At 57.2% G+C, this 16,682-nt stretch overlaps 2 protein-coding genes and 1 long non-coding RNA gene across 5 annotated transcripts; 1 reads left to right on the top strand and 2 right to left on the bottom strand.

Moving 5' to 3' along the window:
• Positions 1 to 18: 18 nt before the first annotated feature.
• Positions 19 to 8,149, top strand: LOC135328560 (uncharacterized). Of its 2 annotated transcripts, none has more exons than XR_010389572.1 (3): positions 19 to 113; positions 6,779 to 6,920; positions 7,507 to 8,149. It is a non-coding gene; the product is annotated as an uncharacterized LOC135328560 (long non-coding RNA). The 2 variants fall into 2 exon arrangements; XR_010389571.1 differs by having other exon boundaries at positions 7,452 to 8,149.
• On the bottom strand, positions 88 to 5,281 carry LOC112994210 (aldehyde dehydrogenase family 3 member B1-like). Of its 2 annotated transcripts, none has more exons than XM_026118406.2 (10): positions 4,809 to 5,280; positions 3,810 to 3,972; positions 2,830 to 2,940; positions 2,631 to 2,751; positions 2,368 to 2,453; positions 2,084 to 2,165; positions 1,409 to 1,795; positions 714 to 880; positions 432 to 531; positions 88 to 312 (listed from the first exon to the last, which is right to left on the bottom strand). In XM_026118406.2, exons 2-10 carry the CDS (start codon positions 3,969 to 3,971, stop codon positions 119 to 121), a joined length of 1,410 nt encoding a protein of 469 aa, XP_025974191.1. In that variant the 5' UTR covers position 3,972; positions 4,809 to 5,280; the 3' UTR covers positions 88 to 118. The 2 variants fall into 2 exon arrangements, 1 of the variants encoding a protein (XP_025974191.1); XR_010389570.1 differs by having other exon boundaries at positions 293 to 312; positions 1,335 to 1,795; positions 4,809 to 5,281.
• LOC112994211 (aldehyde dehydrogenase family 3 member B1-like) lies at positions 5,670 to 15,884 on the bottom strand. The gene is made up of 10 exons (XM_064513368.1): positions 15,632 to 15,884; positions 15,223 to 15,385; positions 11,844 to 11,954; positions 11,556 to 11,676; positions 11,283 to 11,368; positions 10,745 to 10,826; positions 10,011 to 10,397; positions 9,578 to 9,744; positions 8,828 to 8,927; positions 5,670 to 6,567 (listed from the first exon to the last, which is right to left on the bottom strand). Exons 1-10 carry the CDS (start codon positions 15,799 to 15,801, stop codon positions 6,374 to 6,376), a joined length of 1,581 nt encoding a protein of 526 aa, XP_064369438.1. The 5' UTR covers positions 15,802 to 15,884; the 3' UTR covers positions 5,670 to 6,373.
• Between the last annotated feature and the right edge of the window lie 798 nt (positions 15,885 to 16,682).

Below are 16,682 nucleotides of genomic sequence, written 5' to 3'. Positions count from 1 at the left end.
TGGGGGCGGGATTGGGGGGGGGGGGGCGGGGGCGCGCCGCCGCCGCCGCCGCCGCGTGTTCGAGCCCGGCGGGCAGCGGCAGACGAGTCGGGCGCGGCGGCTCTTTATTGCAGGTGGGTCAGAGGAGGACGCAGGCGGCGGCGCGCCTGGTCTCGGTGGCGGCGCGGAGCAGCGGGAGGCGGCGCGGGCTGTAGGGCGGGTAGCGCAGGTTGTTGAGGGCCTCCCGGCCGGTGCCGCGAAGCAGTGCGGAGCGCTGGTGCGAGAAGGCCTCGAAGGTGAAGCGGCCGTGGTAGCGGCCCAGGCCACTGTGCCCTGCAACGCGCCGCGCCTCAGCCTCCGGTGCCGCCCGGGGCAGCGGGGAGGCCGAGGTGGGAGGGCTCGGGGCCCGCTGTCCCCTGGGAGCGGGGGCAGCGGGATCGGGGGGACCGTACCGATGCCGCCGAAGGGCAGCGAAGTGAGCGTCATGTGCATCACGGTGTCATTGGCGCAGAAGCCGCCGCTGCTGGTCTGCTCCAGCACCTGCCTCAGCACCTGGTAGGGGAGACAAGCACAGGGCACCTGCCTGCCCTCCCCACCGTCTGGGCGTGCAGCACACCCAGCCTGGCACCACTCCACATCCCTCCTGCCAACCAGGGACAAGGGCAGGAGAGGCCACTGCCTCTGCTGTCGGGGCAGCCCTGGGCCTCTTGGCCCAGCTCGGCTCCTACCCGTACCTTCTTGCAAGAGGAGAAGGCGTAGAGGGCCAGTGGCCGCTCCCGGGCATTGATGAAGGCAATGGCTTCGTCCACGTTGGCCACGGTGAGGATGGGCAGGATGGGCCCAAAGATCTCCTCCTGCATGATGGGGTCCTCTGGCTGCACGTCCACCAGCACCGTGGGAGCTGCAGGGAAGGGACAGGCCAGCAAGAGCAGGTATAGTCAGGTGGGCCATGCTCAGTGGCACGCAGGCCCCAAACAGCTTTGCTGCATGTTGCTGTGACCACCAGCTCCGCAGGAGGATCAGCCACCCCAGGCACTAGTGGAGGGTCAAGCATGTGGAAAAGATGAGTTCAACCACTCCTTCAAAGCTGCACAGAGAGAGGCAGAAAGCAGCCAGCAAAAAGCCCTTTTGAGGGTGGGTATGGGGCAGGTCATGACTTAAGCAGCGATCTGTGTCAACAGGTGACAACATGGATGCAACCTCAAGGCATAGCTGGCTTGGTGTCCAGAGGTGGGACAACCCAGAAGAGAGGAGGAGAACTGAGGCAAGGGCTGAGCTATTATAGCAGGGCCTCACGCAGCCAGAGTGCAAATATCAAATTTGGCATGTGCCACACTCGGTGGGAAAGCACCCACCTTGGGGGGGGGGGGCTGTAACCCCCACCAACACTCCTGCCCCATGGCCTGGCGATGCAGTCCTGTGCCCTCACCGATGTAGCGTTCCTTCTCATCCGTCTGCCCTCCAATGGCTGCGTGCCCACTGCTCAGCAGAGCCTGCACACGCTGGAATTGCTTGTCCCCCACAATACGGGCAAAGTCAGGGGACTCCTGGGGGTTGGGGCCATAAAACTCGGTAATGGCCTCGCGCAGGGCAGGCAGCAGCTTCTCTTGCATCTCCACACTGCAGAGTATGTAGTCGGGTGCCACACAGGTCTGCCCTGCGTTGAAGAAGCGCCCCCAGGCCACTCGTCTGGCCACATTCTGCACCTCACAGCTGTCAGACACGTAGCAGGGGTTCTTGCCCCCCAGCTCCAGCGTCACCGGTGTCAGGTGCTTGGCAGCGGCTGTCATAACAATCCTGCCCACGGAGGGGCTGCCTGAGGGCAGGGAGAGCAGCATGAAGGCCCAGCCCCATGGCTCAGGCACCTGGGGGCTGTGCCCTACACTGGGTCTCCCTCTGAGGGCTGAAGAAAGCTGGCACGGCCTGTCCACCTCAGCTCTCGCCCCCCCGAAGTGCAGCCAGGGTCTGAGTTTGGAAAGCCCAGATCACTGTCTGGCTTCCTGGGGTTCTGGGTATGAGCTGGCCGTCCCACTCACTTCCCCATCTTGAAGAGGAAGGGCAGGGAGGGGGTGGGAGCAGGGGACCCAGGCCCCTGAGGACATACCAGTGAAGAAGATGTAGTCAAATTTGTTCTCCAGCAGTTTGGTGGTCTCTTCCACGCCAGCTGTCACCACAGCAAAGCAGTCCTGCAACCCAGACAGCAGGGGAGTGTAAGGCCTGAGCTGGGCAGCAGCAGAGTAAGCACATGGGGAGGGAGACATAGGCTGAGCATGGAGGGGTAGGGGTGTGGGGCTCAACCCACGGCAGCCATGAGAGGTGCAGGTGCCTGGGAACAATCCTGCTAGAGCCAACGGAGAGGAAGGGGGCCAGGGCAGAGATATTTCCTACCTCGTCCAAATAGCTGGGCAGCGTCTCAGCCACTAACTTCTCCACATCCTTGCTGATCTCGGATGGTTTCATGACAACACAGTTACCTGCAGGACGGAGGCTCCCTCCCAATAAGAACTTCACCCTTGTGGAGCAGAGGACTTGTCCCCAGTATAGAACCACCACCCTACCCCTTGCCTGTCCCAGGGAGGACACCAGACTACTCCCCACTCTGAGGGCCTGGCACCTGGTTCTGGCATCTGGGAAATGCAGCCCAGGCTCACCCGCAGCGATGGCCCCAATGAGGGGCACCAGGAGGAGGTTGATGGGGTAATTCCAGGGCCCAATGATGAGCACCACCCCATAGGGGTCCTTGCGGATGAAGGCTGAGTCCAGCTGCATCGCCTGGGGAGGGAAACACGGCATGAGGAACCCCCAGTTCCCATCCTATGCCTCCCTGGCTCAGACCTGCCTGGCTCTTACCCAGTTCTTCTCCACATGTTCATCCTTCATCCAGGTGCCCAGGTTGTTCAGTGCATGGTTGAGCTCACTCCTGCAAATGGAGATCTCGGAGATCTCCACTTCAAAGGGAGGCTGGGGACACAGAGGAGGTCAGCACGGTGCCCCCCACCACAGGCACAGCCCCACAGCCACCCCATGGAGATGGCTGTCCCCCCAGCCACCAGCACAGAGCTTGCTGGGTGACCTTAAGCAGGGTGCTACCAGCTCTGGTGGGGCAGGACACCCCTGGCAGCACCCTGTGCCCTCGTGGTGGTGAGGATGGGCCTCAGTAGGGCACAACCACCACTCCAGCAGGACACCCATGTCAAGACATGCTGGCGTGCCTGCCTGGCCGTGCCCACCCTGTGCCAGCAGGTTCCCAAGGCTTGGCAGAAGTTCTTGCTTGAAGATATGTGTTTGGTAACTCAAGCGCTTCAGCTGTTCTGTGTGACCCCACAAGTGCAGACACAGCTCAAGAGGCAGTGATGGCAACAGAGGCCCCAAACTGCTCTCAGCAAAGGCTTCCCCAGGGCTAATTTAGTCCATTTCTGTGCAGCTGAGAGGGAGTTGCTGTTCTTTTTCCCTCCCACACCCTGGATATCCAAGGGCTTTCTCCAAAAGCTAACAGCAAAAAGCAAAGGCCAGCAGCAGATGAGTCAATGAGGAAATGTCTGTGAGGCTACAAATCTGAAAGGGTTAGAAAAACCACTTTTGTTCTGCTGTGCAAATAGGCGGTGAACAGAGGGACAGAAAGTTGGTGAGGTTTCCAAATCTCCTCTGCAAGGACGTGCTCAGACATGCTCTGGGGGCTGGGAGGGTGAGCCAGGCACCCGGTCCTTCACTGCCAGGGCACGGCTGCCCGGCACCTTTGTGTATGAGGTTGCCTGGTGTGATCCCCCCAAGCTGGGGCCTGTTGGCAGGAGTCCAGAGGAAAGCGCTGGCCTGCAGGGTTGTGGTCTCACCTTGCACATGTCAGAGGCCAGGGCGTCCAGGATGTCCTGCTTCTTCTCATCCAGGAAGCGGCCCAGGGCCTCCAGTTGGGCCACGCGGTACGCCATGGGCCGTGTCTTCCCCGAGAGCCAGGCTGCCCGCAGGCGGCTCACCAGCCCCGCGTAGGGGTTCATCCTGTGAGGGGTGCAAGGAGAGGACTTGTGGGGGTCCCATCCAGGGTAAGGAGACGTCACTCGTGTAGAGTCAGAGGAGGGGCCTCAGGCCCGACTGTGGGGTTAAATCCAGGAGCATCGTCTGGACGGCGCTGCCAACCGCCCTTGCCGCTCCCTCTGCACAGAGCACCCACCCTTACCCATAGATGCGCAAAGCTGCCTCGTTTCCCTCTCCCTCTCTTTTGAAGGATGAGGACCGAGGAAGGAGCCAGCCCATCACATCCCTCCGTTCTCCGTGTGCCGTGCCAGGCACAACACACATAGCATACAGACTTTTTTCTCAGGAACCATCAGAGGGTGCAATTTATTGGGTTTTGCTATTTTTGTGAGGCAGGTGAAAGCTCTACTTTCATTTAACGCCAGCCCTCACCCCAGGGTGTGCCCAACCAGCTTGGCATCCCAAACCCCATGTGCAGACGGTCCTGGGGCAATCCCTGAGCCTTTGGAGGACACCCAGAGGTGCCAGAGCAGGGTTTCCCATGACAGGGTGGTGAGATGGGGTGAGCAGGCTGGGAGAAAGGAGACCAAGAGCAGCCAGGGTGTGGGGGGGAGAAGCCCAGGAATGAGCTCTGCCAGAGCCAAACAGAGGGGAGAAAAAAAAGGCAAAGCAGGAAAAAAAAAAGGCAGAGAGCAGAGAGGGGCTGTGCAGGAGGACAGCAAGCCTGGTGGCAGACCTCGCCCCTGCTTCAGGGCTCACCACTTACCTGGCCCCCTCCTCCGAGCTCCCTGTCGATCCCAGACCGGGACTCCCACGGTCCGAGGGGTCCGTGGGCTCCCCCCCACCCCAAGGTCCCTCACCTTGCCTTCGGCGTCCGAGGGAATTGCCAAGCTGCAAGTTCACCGGAGCAGGGCCAGGCCGGAGAAGAGAGGGCAAACCGCGGGCAGGAAGAGCCGGTTGCAATAGTCCCAGCTCGATTCGAGAGAAAACCCTCGACGTAGAGGACTGAAACGTCCGCAAGGGCAGGGCCGGGGGCTGGGAGCCAAGAGCCCAGCACCGCCGAGGGGCTGGTGCGGGAAGCCCCGAGCCGTCCCCGCGCCGACGCCGCCGGCGCCGGGCCAGCTCCGCGGCAGGCCTGGCCGGCTGCCAAGCAGTGGCAGCCTTTGCCACGGACCTCCGGGCACGGCGGAGCGGAGGAGCCCCCCCAAAAAGAGCCCCCCTACTTCCCGGCAGCCCTTTCCTGCCCAGCGCGTGGGGTGCGGGGCCGCGGGGCCACGGCGGTGCCTGCAAGGCGCAGAGGAAAGTCTGAAAGGCCGGGCGGGAGGGGGAGGAGTGGGGCAGGCTGCTGCTGGGGAGCACAGGGAGGAGTGCAGGGGGGTCTGGAGGCGTGTGGGGCACAGGGAAGCATGAGGGGCACAGGAGGCATGTGGGGCACAGGGAGTCGTGTAAGGCACAGGAGGCATGAGGGGCACAGGGAAGTGTGTGGGGCACAGTGAAGCATGTGGGGCATGGGGGGGTGTGGGGCACAGGGAGTCATGCAAGGCACAGGAGGCGTGAGGGGCACAGGGAGGCCTGTGGGGCAGAGGGGGCATGTGGGGCACAGGAGGCATGTGGGGTGCAGGGAAGTGTGTGGGGCGAAGGGGACATGTGGGGCACAGGGAGGCATTTGGGGTGAAGGGGGCATGTGGGGCACAAGGGGGCATGTGGGGTGAAGTGGGGGTGTGGAGCACAGGAGGCATGTGGGGCTTAAGGGGCATGTGGAGCACAGAGGCGTGTGGGGCGCAGGGAAGCATGTGGGGTGAAGGGAGGCATGTAGGGCACAGGAAGACATGTGGGGCACGGTGGGCATTGGGGCACAGGGAGGTGTGTAAGGCACAAGAGGTGTGTGGGGCACAGAGAGTAATGTGGGGCCCAGGGGGCGTGAGAGGCACAGGGAGGCATGTGGGGTACAGGGGGGTGTTGGGGCACAGGGAGGCATGTGGGAACATGGGGGTGCAGGACACAGGGAGGTGTGGGGCACAGCGAGGCATGTCGGGAATAGGGGGTGCAGGGGGCATGTGGGGTGGAGCGAGGGGCCCTGTGGGGCACAGGGTGCCCCACCCTTACTGGCCCTGGGCCCCGCCCCATCCCTGCTGGCTCCGCCCCTATCCCACAGAGCTGCCCAACCATGTACTCCCAAAGCGGGCCACACCCCTTTCCTTCCTGCAAGGGGGCTGCTCCCTGCCGTTCCCTTCGTACCCGTTGCGGGGCGGCTCTGCCCCACGCCCTGACCGGTGGAGCGGCAGAGGGAGGAGGCCGTGGAGACGGGACAAGGTTATAGCGACGCCAAGCGAGGGTTGAGCCCTGAAGCGCAGCGGAGGCCCCTTGCCCAGCCCGGGCTGCAGCAGGGCTCCCTGCAGCCCGTGCATGGGGCAGCCTTCGCCCCTTAGAGCAGGGTGCACGTGCCCTGCCGCTTGACTTCGGAGGCAAGTCGGACAAGGCCCAGCTTCTGCGGGCTGTAAGGCGGGTAGCGCAGGGTGTTGATGGTCTCCAGGGCCATGTTGCGGTGCAGGCAGCTGCGGAGGTGAGTGAAGGTGTCGAAGGTGAACTTGCCGTGGTATTTTCCCAAGCCGCTGTTCCCTGCAACACACAGCACAGGGGAAACTGATGGGTTTGGCAACACCTACTAAGGACAACCCCAACCCAACCTGCTGCACCCTGTTAAGTAGAGCATGGGGAAGGCGCCAGCACCAGGGCCAGCAATGGAGACCAAGGCAATTTCTGTAACGTTTATGGATGGCATAAGTTAATCAGTTCACTCAGCTGCTCTCTAACACCCCTGTTGGTGCAGAGGCTGGGCCTTCCCTGGAGAGAGATCTAAAGAGGAGCAACACAGAAGCTGGAGGTGGTTTGGCTGAGCAGTCAAAGCTGCTCGCAGAGCTTCAGGTATGTCTTCAGGAAGGAGAGCCTAGCAAATGGCCAGCATATGACAGGTAAGAGAAAAGGTGCCCTGGGACCCTCTAGCCATTCTGAATTTCACCATTTCCTGTAGCGTCTTTAGTCTCGATGCGAAGCTCACTGTGTTAAATGAGGCCGATAAAAAAAAAATACAGTAATAGCTTTGCAAAACACTAGTTTTACGACATACGGGAATGTATCTTCAAGAATTTCTAAGCAGGGGAAACCAGCCAAAGGGTGAAGCCCAGCACATGATCATGCAGGTCTGGGGGGAGGGACAGAAGTGCTCCCTCTTTCCTGATGGCAAGCAGGAGAGACCAGAGAAGGCAGCGCTTGCAGCATGGTGTGGCAGAGACCAGGCGGTGAGAGCTCCTGTCACCGTCCTCCCCTCCTCATCCCCCAGGGAGGAAGCAGTGTTTTTACCAACTTGAAACAGAGGTGTTATTTAAAGGATGCCCACCAGGATGCTGGGGTCCACATTGCCATAGCCAGAGGTGCTTAAGCAACTAAAACACTTGGTAGATAAAACTAGTCTTGTTTCTTTGTCTTAAACTCCTCTTTTGTAGCTGCTTCCAGCCTCTGCTCTCAAGTTTCTGTTCTCTTTTTATACTAACTTTGAAGACATAAGTACCTCGTTGATCACAAAACCTTGCCTGGTAACAAATGACCTGGAAGGGAGTCACTGACAGATGTGGTATAGGAGCGGGAAGCAGCAGTGAGATGCTCACATCAGCTGAGCTGAACCATCCAGCTTCTATAATATGGAGACCACCAGAAAGACCCATCCGTGCTGTCAGCACTGGCTTCAGACCCATTACACACTGACAACAGCCCTTCCTCTGCACTGCCTGGCCTGCACAAGCTCTGTGTCAGCCCAGAGTGAAGGACAGGTCACTGTTTAAGGAAGGGGAACAAGTTGGTGTGGCTCAGGCTCCTGGCACTGTCCCAATGGTCTGCGAGTCCCCCCAGGACAGCATTGGCCCCACAGCCAGAGAGACTGCAAGAGTGGAGACAAGGACACATCAAGATGGCTCCAGTGAGGTTGATGCAGAATTGTACAGCACCCTGGCAGGATCCACACCCATTTCCAAGGAAGGGTGAAATTGCTGTTAGGACGTGAAAGCTGGCTGGCTGAAAGCATGCCAGGCAGGCTAGAGAGATGAAAATAAGGAAATCCAGCTGTGTGCTGATAACTCATGTGATAAAATTCTGTGAGTCAATCTGAGCTGATCTGTCTTCCTGATAAAATGCAATTCCTGGTCAAGTTGGTGATTTATTTTCAGTATCTCTCATGTCGGCAACCACAGTGTGGAGCAAGGTCACTGGGTGTTTATCATCCAGCTAAAGTGCAGAGTGGAATATATATCCCAGGCTATTGCATTTTCCCTTGGTAGTGAAGCTCATCTGATGAAATCTGTGCGTTTCCGACATCTACACTCCTTGCTCTCCAAGGAAAGAGATAAGTACTTTTTGTCATCATCATTTTTTTTTAACCTAAGGAGATATCCAAAATGGGTCAGAAGTATCACAGCCCAGAAGTGCTATTTCTCTCCTTTCACTAAAGAGTAATCCCACACAGCTAGGTTGGACACAGACGGCTCTCTACAATATACAGGTCTGCAGTGGGGGCAGGTGAGTTCTGCCCAGGGTTTCTGCCCAGCTGTGGTTACAATACAGCTGGCTATGCCCAGGAAATAATGCTCAGTTTTCACAGTGGAGAGAGGCCACTGAGGAGGTCCCTGGAAGAGACTTGGGAAAAGGGCAAAGCTGCAAATGACGGTTTGTTGCTGATCCCAAGATATTTTGAGTAGTAGAGACACCCAGGCATGGGTGTCCCATCCCCTAGAGACCATGTCTCACCATGGCCTGCATGACTCAGACACATGGTTGTTGGGGCTCACAGTTGGCCAAGAGCAGGCAGGGCTGGGGTATTTGGACCTACCAATCCCACCAAAGGGCAGTGAGGTCAATGTCACATGCATCAGAGTGTCATTTCCACAAAAGTCACCGCTGCTTGTCCATTCCAGCACGTGGTTCATCACCTGGAAGGGAAGCAGAGAAGGCAGACGTAACACTCAGACACTGTCCCCGCACCTCAAGCTGCAGTTCTTCCCTCCCCCACTACCAGGACTGTCTGCTCTAGCCAAAATCCATGGGGCACCAATATGGCTGAACGCATCTGCCGAGGGTCGTGAGGTCAGTAAAGCCCTCACACCACGGGCAGTGCTTGCCAGACATCAGGCAACTCCACCACCAGCCCCTGTGTGCCCAGACCACATCCTCTGAGAGCATCATGTTCTCAGCCAGCCCGCACTGTCCTGTTTCAGTCCCAGATGAGAGACTGATCCCAGACTGAAGTCAGTCCGAGTTCACTGTGATCCTACTGATAACACCCAGAACTCAGTTAAAGGTATCTGGAGTTCAGTTCAGGCTCTTTCCTGATCCAAAAGCAAGGAACCCTACTCCTGCACAGTCCATGCCTTTGGAGGCATGCTCAGCACTCATGGCCATGCAGGAATTCCGAATTGTGAGTGGCTATGCAGCCATGCCAGTCTTCATTACTTCTATCTAGAGAAGGAGGAACAGCAGGTGCTAAGCAGAAGTTCAGGGCATGGCCGGGGTTATCAGCCAGATAGGAACTAGTTCTACAGCCCTGTTTTGTTTGCTCTGTCTTTCAGCCCATACACCACACCTTCTTATCAGAGGAGAAGACATATACAACCAGCGGCCGCTCATAGGTATTGATCAGATTAATGGCTTCATCCACACTGGCTACTGTGATGATGGGCAGGATGGGCCCAAAGATCTTCTCTTGCATGACAGGATCAGAGGGCTGCACATCCACCAGCACCGTGGGAGCTGCAAAAAAAAGGAAACCAGAATTCATCACCCATGCACAGAGGTGGCAGGTGTCACCTCACTGCTTTCCCCATGACCCATCAGGTGCTTGCTCTAAGACAAGAGGTCTCACCAAGCTCCCAGGTTTCCATGCAAACCTTCCCTATAAGTATCTTCCATCTAGCACCTTCCCTTTGGTTGTGAGCTCCTCTCCAAAAACCAGCCCCCCACCATGCATTCACAAGAATGAACAGACCTATATGAAGTTCAGGCTCTGATGTTCTCACCAATATAGCGCTCCTGCTCATCCGTCTGCCCTCCAATGGCCACACGCCCACTGCTCAGCAGAGCCTGCACACGCTGGAATTGCTTGTCCCCCACAATACGGGCAAAGTCAGGGGACTCCTGGGGGTTGGGACCATAGAACTCGGTAATGGCCTCACGCAGGGCAGGCAGCAGCTTCTCTTGCATCTCTACGCTGCAGAGTATGTAGTCGGGTGCCACACAGGTCTGCCCTGCGTTGAAGAAGCGCCCCCAGGCCACTCGTCTGGCCACATTCTGCACCTCACAGCTGTCAGACACGTAGCAGGGGTTCTTGCCCCCCAGCTCCAGCGTCACCGGTGTCAGGTGCTTGGCAGCGGCTGTCATAACAATCCTGCCCACGGAGGGGCTGCCTGAGGGCAGGGAGAGATGTGTCATAGCAGGGATCCCACAGCCCTGGGTCCCAGACTTCAGGGGAGCCAGGCCCAGTGGGAGACACATCAAGTTCCACCAGTTCCTCAAAAACATATGCCCCAGATCCTCCACTGGATCCTGACACCAGATCCCCAACACAGCCCTCGCAAGCAGCTCTCGCCTCCTGGAGGGCTGGGAAGGGAGCCTTGTGCTTGCAGTCAGGCTGCTACCCTCCTCTTTTGATGGGGAGGGGAAGTTGCAGCAAGCTGTCTGGTGGGAATCCTCTCCCAGTTTGCACAGGAAACCAGCAGTCAGGCAGGGCTCAGCTCTGCCCCTTGGGACATACCAGTGAAGAAGATGTAGTCAAACTTGTTCTCCAGCAGTTTGGTGGTCTCTTCCACACCAGCGGTCACCACAGCAAAGCAGTCCTGCAACATAAGAGGAAGGGTGCCAACCCTTCTGTGAGCACCTGCCTAGCCCACTCTGTCCCCATCCCCACAAAGAGCACCTAGGAGTACTGGGCATGGGGCAAGCACTGTGAACACTGGCAGAGTATGCAGTGGGGCAGCAGGGGACAGTCAAGGAGGGCCCTGGTACTGCTTGAATGCAGGAGGCATGGCCCTGGGAATCCCCGTTGTGTGGGACAGGTGGGTGTGCAGAAATAGGTGGGGCAGAGGGGCAAGGGACCTAAAGCTAATTCAGTACCACATTTCCTGGAAGAAGCAGGCAAGGGCAGCACCTGAGAACAGGGGCCAGCTATGGTGTCGGTGCATGCAAGGCAGACACAGTGCCTATCATGCACAAGGTCCAGCGCAATGTGCAGGGCTTGGGAACACCCTGGCCGTGGGACAGGGACAGGAACAAGCGCAGGGAGCACTTTTTACATTGTCCAGGTAGCAGGGCAGCGCTTCAGCCACAAGTCTCTCAGTGTTCTTGGTTATCTCCGAGGGTTTGACAATGACACAGTTACCTGGGGGGAGACGGGCAGGACATCAGAGCAGCGACACACTCACAGTCAGTGTTCCTGGCACTCCAGCCTCATACTGGAGATGAGGCACTCGGCCAGACCCCCTCCCCGGTGCCCAGCGCTGTTACTACCATGGGCCAGATCTTCCGGGCCAGAGGAAGGGTTTGGTTCTGGCACAGCTCAGACTCACCAGCAGCGATGGCCCCGATGAGGGGCATGAGGACGATATGGATGGGGCAATACCAGGGTGTGAGGATCAGCACCACCCCATACGGATCCTTGTGGATGAAGGCTGAGTCCAGCTGCGTCGCCTGCGAGAAAGCCCACAGAGTCAGCAATACTCTTTTCAGGACAGATCCAGAACAGCACAACTGTCTCCATACGTTGGTCTTGCTGCACACAACCCTTCCATCCCACACATCTCAGCCTTGCAAGTGTGTGTCCTTTCTCCCCTTCTTTTCCTCCTCTTTCCCCTTACCAGATTCTTCTCCACATGCTCATCCTTCATCCAAGTGCCCAGCTTGTTAAGGGTGTCATTGAGCTCATTCTTGCACAGGAGGATCTCACAGAACTCTGCCTCAAAGGGTGGCTGGGGAAACAGAGCACCATACACATCACCTCCACATGAGATGGAGCACAGAGGCAATTCTAGCAGTAACCCTGCATTTTCCCATGATTCCCCCCCAGTTTACCCATGATTCAGGGACCCAACCCCCTCACATCCTGGTCTGCACCATGATTAACATGCACGCTGCTCTCAGCCCTGAGCTGCGCGGCACTGCCAGGAGCAGGGATGTGGGGCTGAACCCCACTGCTTGTCTGTGGTGTGCGGGGTTGGTGAGCTCTGCAATGCTGTAGCAATATCACTGGGCCAGTCCTAACCCAGTTCTCTTGGCACGCTCTGCAATAACCTGCCTGTGGCAGGGTTTGCCTAGTTTTTCAGGATCTGCCAGAGACCAGCTCAGTTAAGAATATCAAAGGATTTAGTCAGATAAATAAAAACACAGAAGAGCATCAGGGACAACTCCCCACACTATTCCGCAAGTTGCCTGGCTTGGAATTTCCTATCATAGGTGTCACTGGCACAGGAATAGTGCCAACTCTGAGATACAGCTCTGCCAGAAGTTTCTTAGCTCTAAATCAAAAGGGAACCTCACAATACTTATCCTTTAAGGCACAATCACATTTCTTTTTCCCCAGGGGCACATTGCAAGGTGAGGTGGACAGGGTCCAATGGGGAAATGGCAGGTTCAAAGGTATAGCCATTTGGTCATGGGGGATTTCAGCTACCCAGAATTCAAGACTGAGAAAGAAATGCAGCAGAATAGAGAGCATCTAGGTTTTGGAACATGTTTGTGCAATGTTTCGATAGAGTGAGTTGAAAAAGCAGAGGAGGAGTCCAACCACTGAGCCTAGAAAGCAGGGAGAACAGCGAAATAGAGGTAATGGGCTTCCAGATGATATCACTACCATGTTCGAACAGGGGGCTAGGTAAATCATGCAGAAAGGGAGTCTGAAGGGAAGTGGGAAGAGTCGAGGGGAGATGGCAGGTCCTTGGCAGGACCATAGGTAAAGTGCAGAGCAACGTGGGAAGGATAAGCACAGACAGATAGGCTGGGCTGTTGTTCCCTCATCTAAGCTCAGACTCCAGGGAAAGGTTACCAGGAGGGGAGCCAACCTGGGCAGAGAAAGAGGAAAATAAACAGAACATGACCACATTGGGACAAAATCAGAGTTTTGGGGGTACAAATGAGATATATCTGGGAAAGGGTGCAGAGGGGAGCAAGGAATGGCTCTGAATGATGCTAGGAAAAGTAAGACTAAGAAAAGGGTGGGTCTGCTACTCAAAAGAGAGAGAAAACAGATAACATGAGTAGACCACGGCATTGAATGTTTTTTTCAGCTTCAGTGTTCATTGAAAAAGGGAACTGCAGCTAGCTGATCAAGCACAGTTGGCACTATCAATAAATATCAGCCTGCTGAAAAGAAGAACAGGTCAGTGAATATTTAGACAAGCTAAATGTCTTCAGATCAGCTACACCTGATGGGTTTCATCCAAGGAATGCAGCAAACCAGCAGAAGCAGGTTCAAAGCCATTCACTCTTATCTCCGAAAGGGAATGGTGGGAGAGAGTCTAGAAGGCCAGAAAAGGCCAAACCTGGGAAATCATTTAAAGAAGTGGAAGAAGGAAAATTCTGGAAACCAGAGACCCTCCTGACCCCAGAAGAATATTGCAGTAAATATCCTACATGTCCTCTATAAAAGAAGGGATGAACAGCAGCCAGAACACCCTCATCAGACTCATTTAATTTCCTCATAAAACAGCACAAATCCCTTTCTTGATAAGCAAGAAGCAGTAGGCATTCACGTGTCTCATTTTCCATTTCATGGGGATTGGGATGCTGCAGGAGGTTCCCATCAGTGGGGTATCACAATGCTAGCCTTTAAACCATGGCATTTAGGTAAGTGTCTGAGGCTTCCCAATAAAAGTTTGTGTCAGGCTACAGCCCACATTTGGAAACCAGAAGCACTAAGATCATGGAAGCAAATGGAAAATGGAGGAAAAATGTAGCACCCATTTCCTGAATGTCATCAAGCATTAGTCTGGTTCTCCTTTTGACACAATAGCTGGCTGCTTAAAAACATCTAAATGATCCAAATCTTGTCTATCCAGACTTCAATAAAGTACTGAGACGTTGTCAAAAGGGAAATAATGAACTAAGATGGAGAACAAAAGATTGTTGCGTGTGCCGTATGATGCATAAGGACCTGACTGTGATAAAACAAGCTGTTCCAAACGGGGAAACTATTGGGCTTCGGGGGTTTGAGCTTTTTGAGGACTCACAAAGATGCACGAGATGGGTCTGATCTGACTCTTTCATTAGCAACCCTGACATAAATATGATGAAGGGAGCAAAGAGGCATGGAGGCAATGCAAAGCCAGGCGTTATGGTCAATACTAGGCAGATCCAGACTAGAAGACCTGCAGCCACATATAACCATGAAGACTAAAGAAGGGACGACATTCAGCATAAAGCCCAAGATGGGGAGCACATGAAGAGGGTGGCAAGAGTTTGTGCTCCTCGGAGATTCATCTGGCCAGAGAAGAGGTGAGCTGAGACTAATGAGTTTGGGAACAGGGCGGGAAGGCCAATGTGTCTGGATGCTTGCCCCAGTCCTCATGTCCCAAGCTGCTGGGGCTGGCTGGGGCCAAGGGCAGCCCTGGTGTCAGGTCCATCCTGGGACTCATGGGTGAGGGATGGAAAAAGGTCCGGGGATGAGGGGGATGAGAGCAGGGAGGGTCTGATCTCCAAGTCAAGCAGCTGTGCCAAGCCAACTGGGCTCGTGTAGCACTGATGGTGGGCTGCTCTTGCTGGAGACAGGGATGAGCTTTTGGTGAGGCAGGCTGGGACACACTACACGCAGCACACAGCCCAGTCTCATCTCTTTACTGCCTCTGTCCAGCTCTGCTCACACCCACTGACACCAAGGCTGGGGTAGAGATCCACTCTACGTCTCACTCGCAGGACACGCACAGCACTAAGACCGAGGAGGGAACATTGAATTGGTGGAGAAACCTCGGCAGCAGCAGGACATGGCCCACTGGAGCTCATGGAGAGCTACACAGGCTGGGACCCAGCCTGCATGGGACCTGATGAGGTCCCCTGTGCCCAGTGCCCTGTGCCTGCACCTGGCAGGATGCAGTACCCTGACAAAGGGAGGACGCAGGCCCCAAAAGCTTTCTCCCCTGCCATGTCCAGCACTTGCACCCAGCAGAATGCAAGACCCCAAAAAGGGGCGGGGGGACCTGATGAGGGGACTGCCATGCCCACCCATGCCTCTACCCAGCCTCTCACCTTGCGCATGTCAGAGGCCAGGGCGTCCAGGATGTCCTGCTTCTTCTCATCCAGGAAGCGGCCCAGGGCCTCCAGCTGGGCCACGCGGTACTCCATGGGCCGTGTCTTCCCCGAGAGCCAGGCTGCCCGCAGGCGGCTCACCAACTCTGTGTAGGGGTTCCCACTGCGGGGATGCGGGTGTCAGAGGGAACCCCAGTCCTGTGCCCTGTCCCAACCCCACTGCTCCAGGTGACAAGAGAGAGGAGCTCCATTTCTCCCCAGGCCCTGCCCCTGGATCAAACTGGAGCCCAGGGGCCCTTGGGAGAAGGCAGGGAGGCCGTACACCTGGGTCCTCCCTGGCTCCTGGGAGCAAGAGCCCCTTGTGTCCCCTGTGCCTCAACTCCCTTCTGCCCCTGCTTTTTGCTCTCACCTCGTGGCACTGCAGTTCATGCTCCGCTTCCCGCTGCCTCTGTCAGCCCCAGGTGCTTTGCTGGCACCACTGCTTGTGAGGCTGCTCTTGCCATAGCCCAGGGGGTGTTGCCTGGGCAGCTCAAGCGGCTGCTGCACGCTGAGATGTGAGGAGGAGCTGCCGATCTCCATGGAGCACGCGGTGGCCCTGGGGGAGGCACAGGGCAGGTGACGCTGGGGCTGCCCACGGGCCGGGGCTGCTGCCCGGACACTGCAGCTCCCACCCAGCCAAGCTGGTGGGGCTCAGTGGTGGCTGGGCACTTTGCCCACTCCCGCTGCAGGACTTGGTGCCACAGGAGGATGCAGCCCAGGGAGGCTGATGCAAGTCTGCACCAGGGCTGCCACAGGAGGCTGCAGCCTGATGCCTGCCTCCAGCTAGTCTGGGCCAGGACATATAGAGAAATGTATCCTGGTAGAGTGTGACCACAGGCAGCTAGACTTCCCCCCGGGTGCCACAGGCCAAGGGCGGGCTGTGGGGAGGCTGTGGCACCACCAGCTTCCTGGTCCCCTTGAAGCCTCTTCCCCATTGCTCCTTCCCCCCCGGCACTGAGTCAGCGCCGGCTCTGCCCCAGCCCAAACCACTCAGGATGCGAAACATGCACCAGCAACTGGGCCTGGTGGGGGGGGGGGGGTGCCCCACATCGGCTTCCCCCGGTGCCTCTCTGTGCCTCACACGCCCTTCCTCAAGGGACAGCGGGTAGGGGAGAGGCCTTCAGCCAGCCTCCTCAGGGCTGGAGATGTCCCCCACGCCGGGGCATTCCTGCTGACGGGGTCAGAGATGTCCCACAGCCCCCTACCCAGGTGCCTGCATGTGGGCCAGAAGTGCAAGCACTGCTGTAGCTCAGGGCACTCTGGCTCTTCACGCTGCAGGGCAACCCTACCCATCCTTGACAGGACTTATTACAGGGTGCTTGGGTGGCCACAGGGTGTCACAGTGGGGTGCCCTGTTGGGGCTGCACCCCAAGCTCCTCTCTGTGCCATTGCCTGGGGAGCAGGAGGCAAGGACAGCGAGC

The sequence above is a fragment of the Dromaius novaehollandiae genome, chromosome 5, assembly GCF_036370855.1.
Source record: "Dromaius novaehollandiae isolate bDroNov1 chromosome 5, bDroNov1.hap1, whole genome shotgun sequence".
Classification (NCBI taxonomy): domain Eukaryota; kingdom Metazoa; phylum Chordata; class Aves; order Casuariiformes; family Dromaiidae; genus Dromaius; species Dromaius novaehollandiae.
This window is presented reverse-complemented; position numbering and strand designations above follow the sequence as displayed.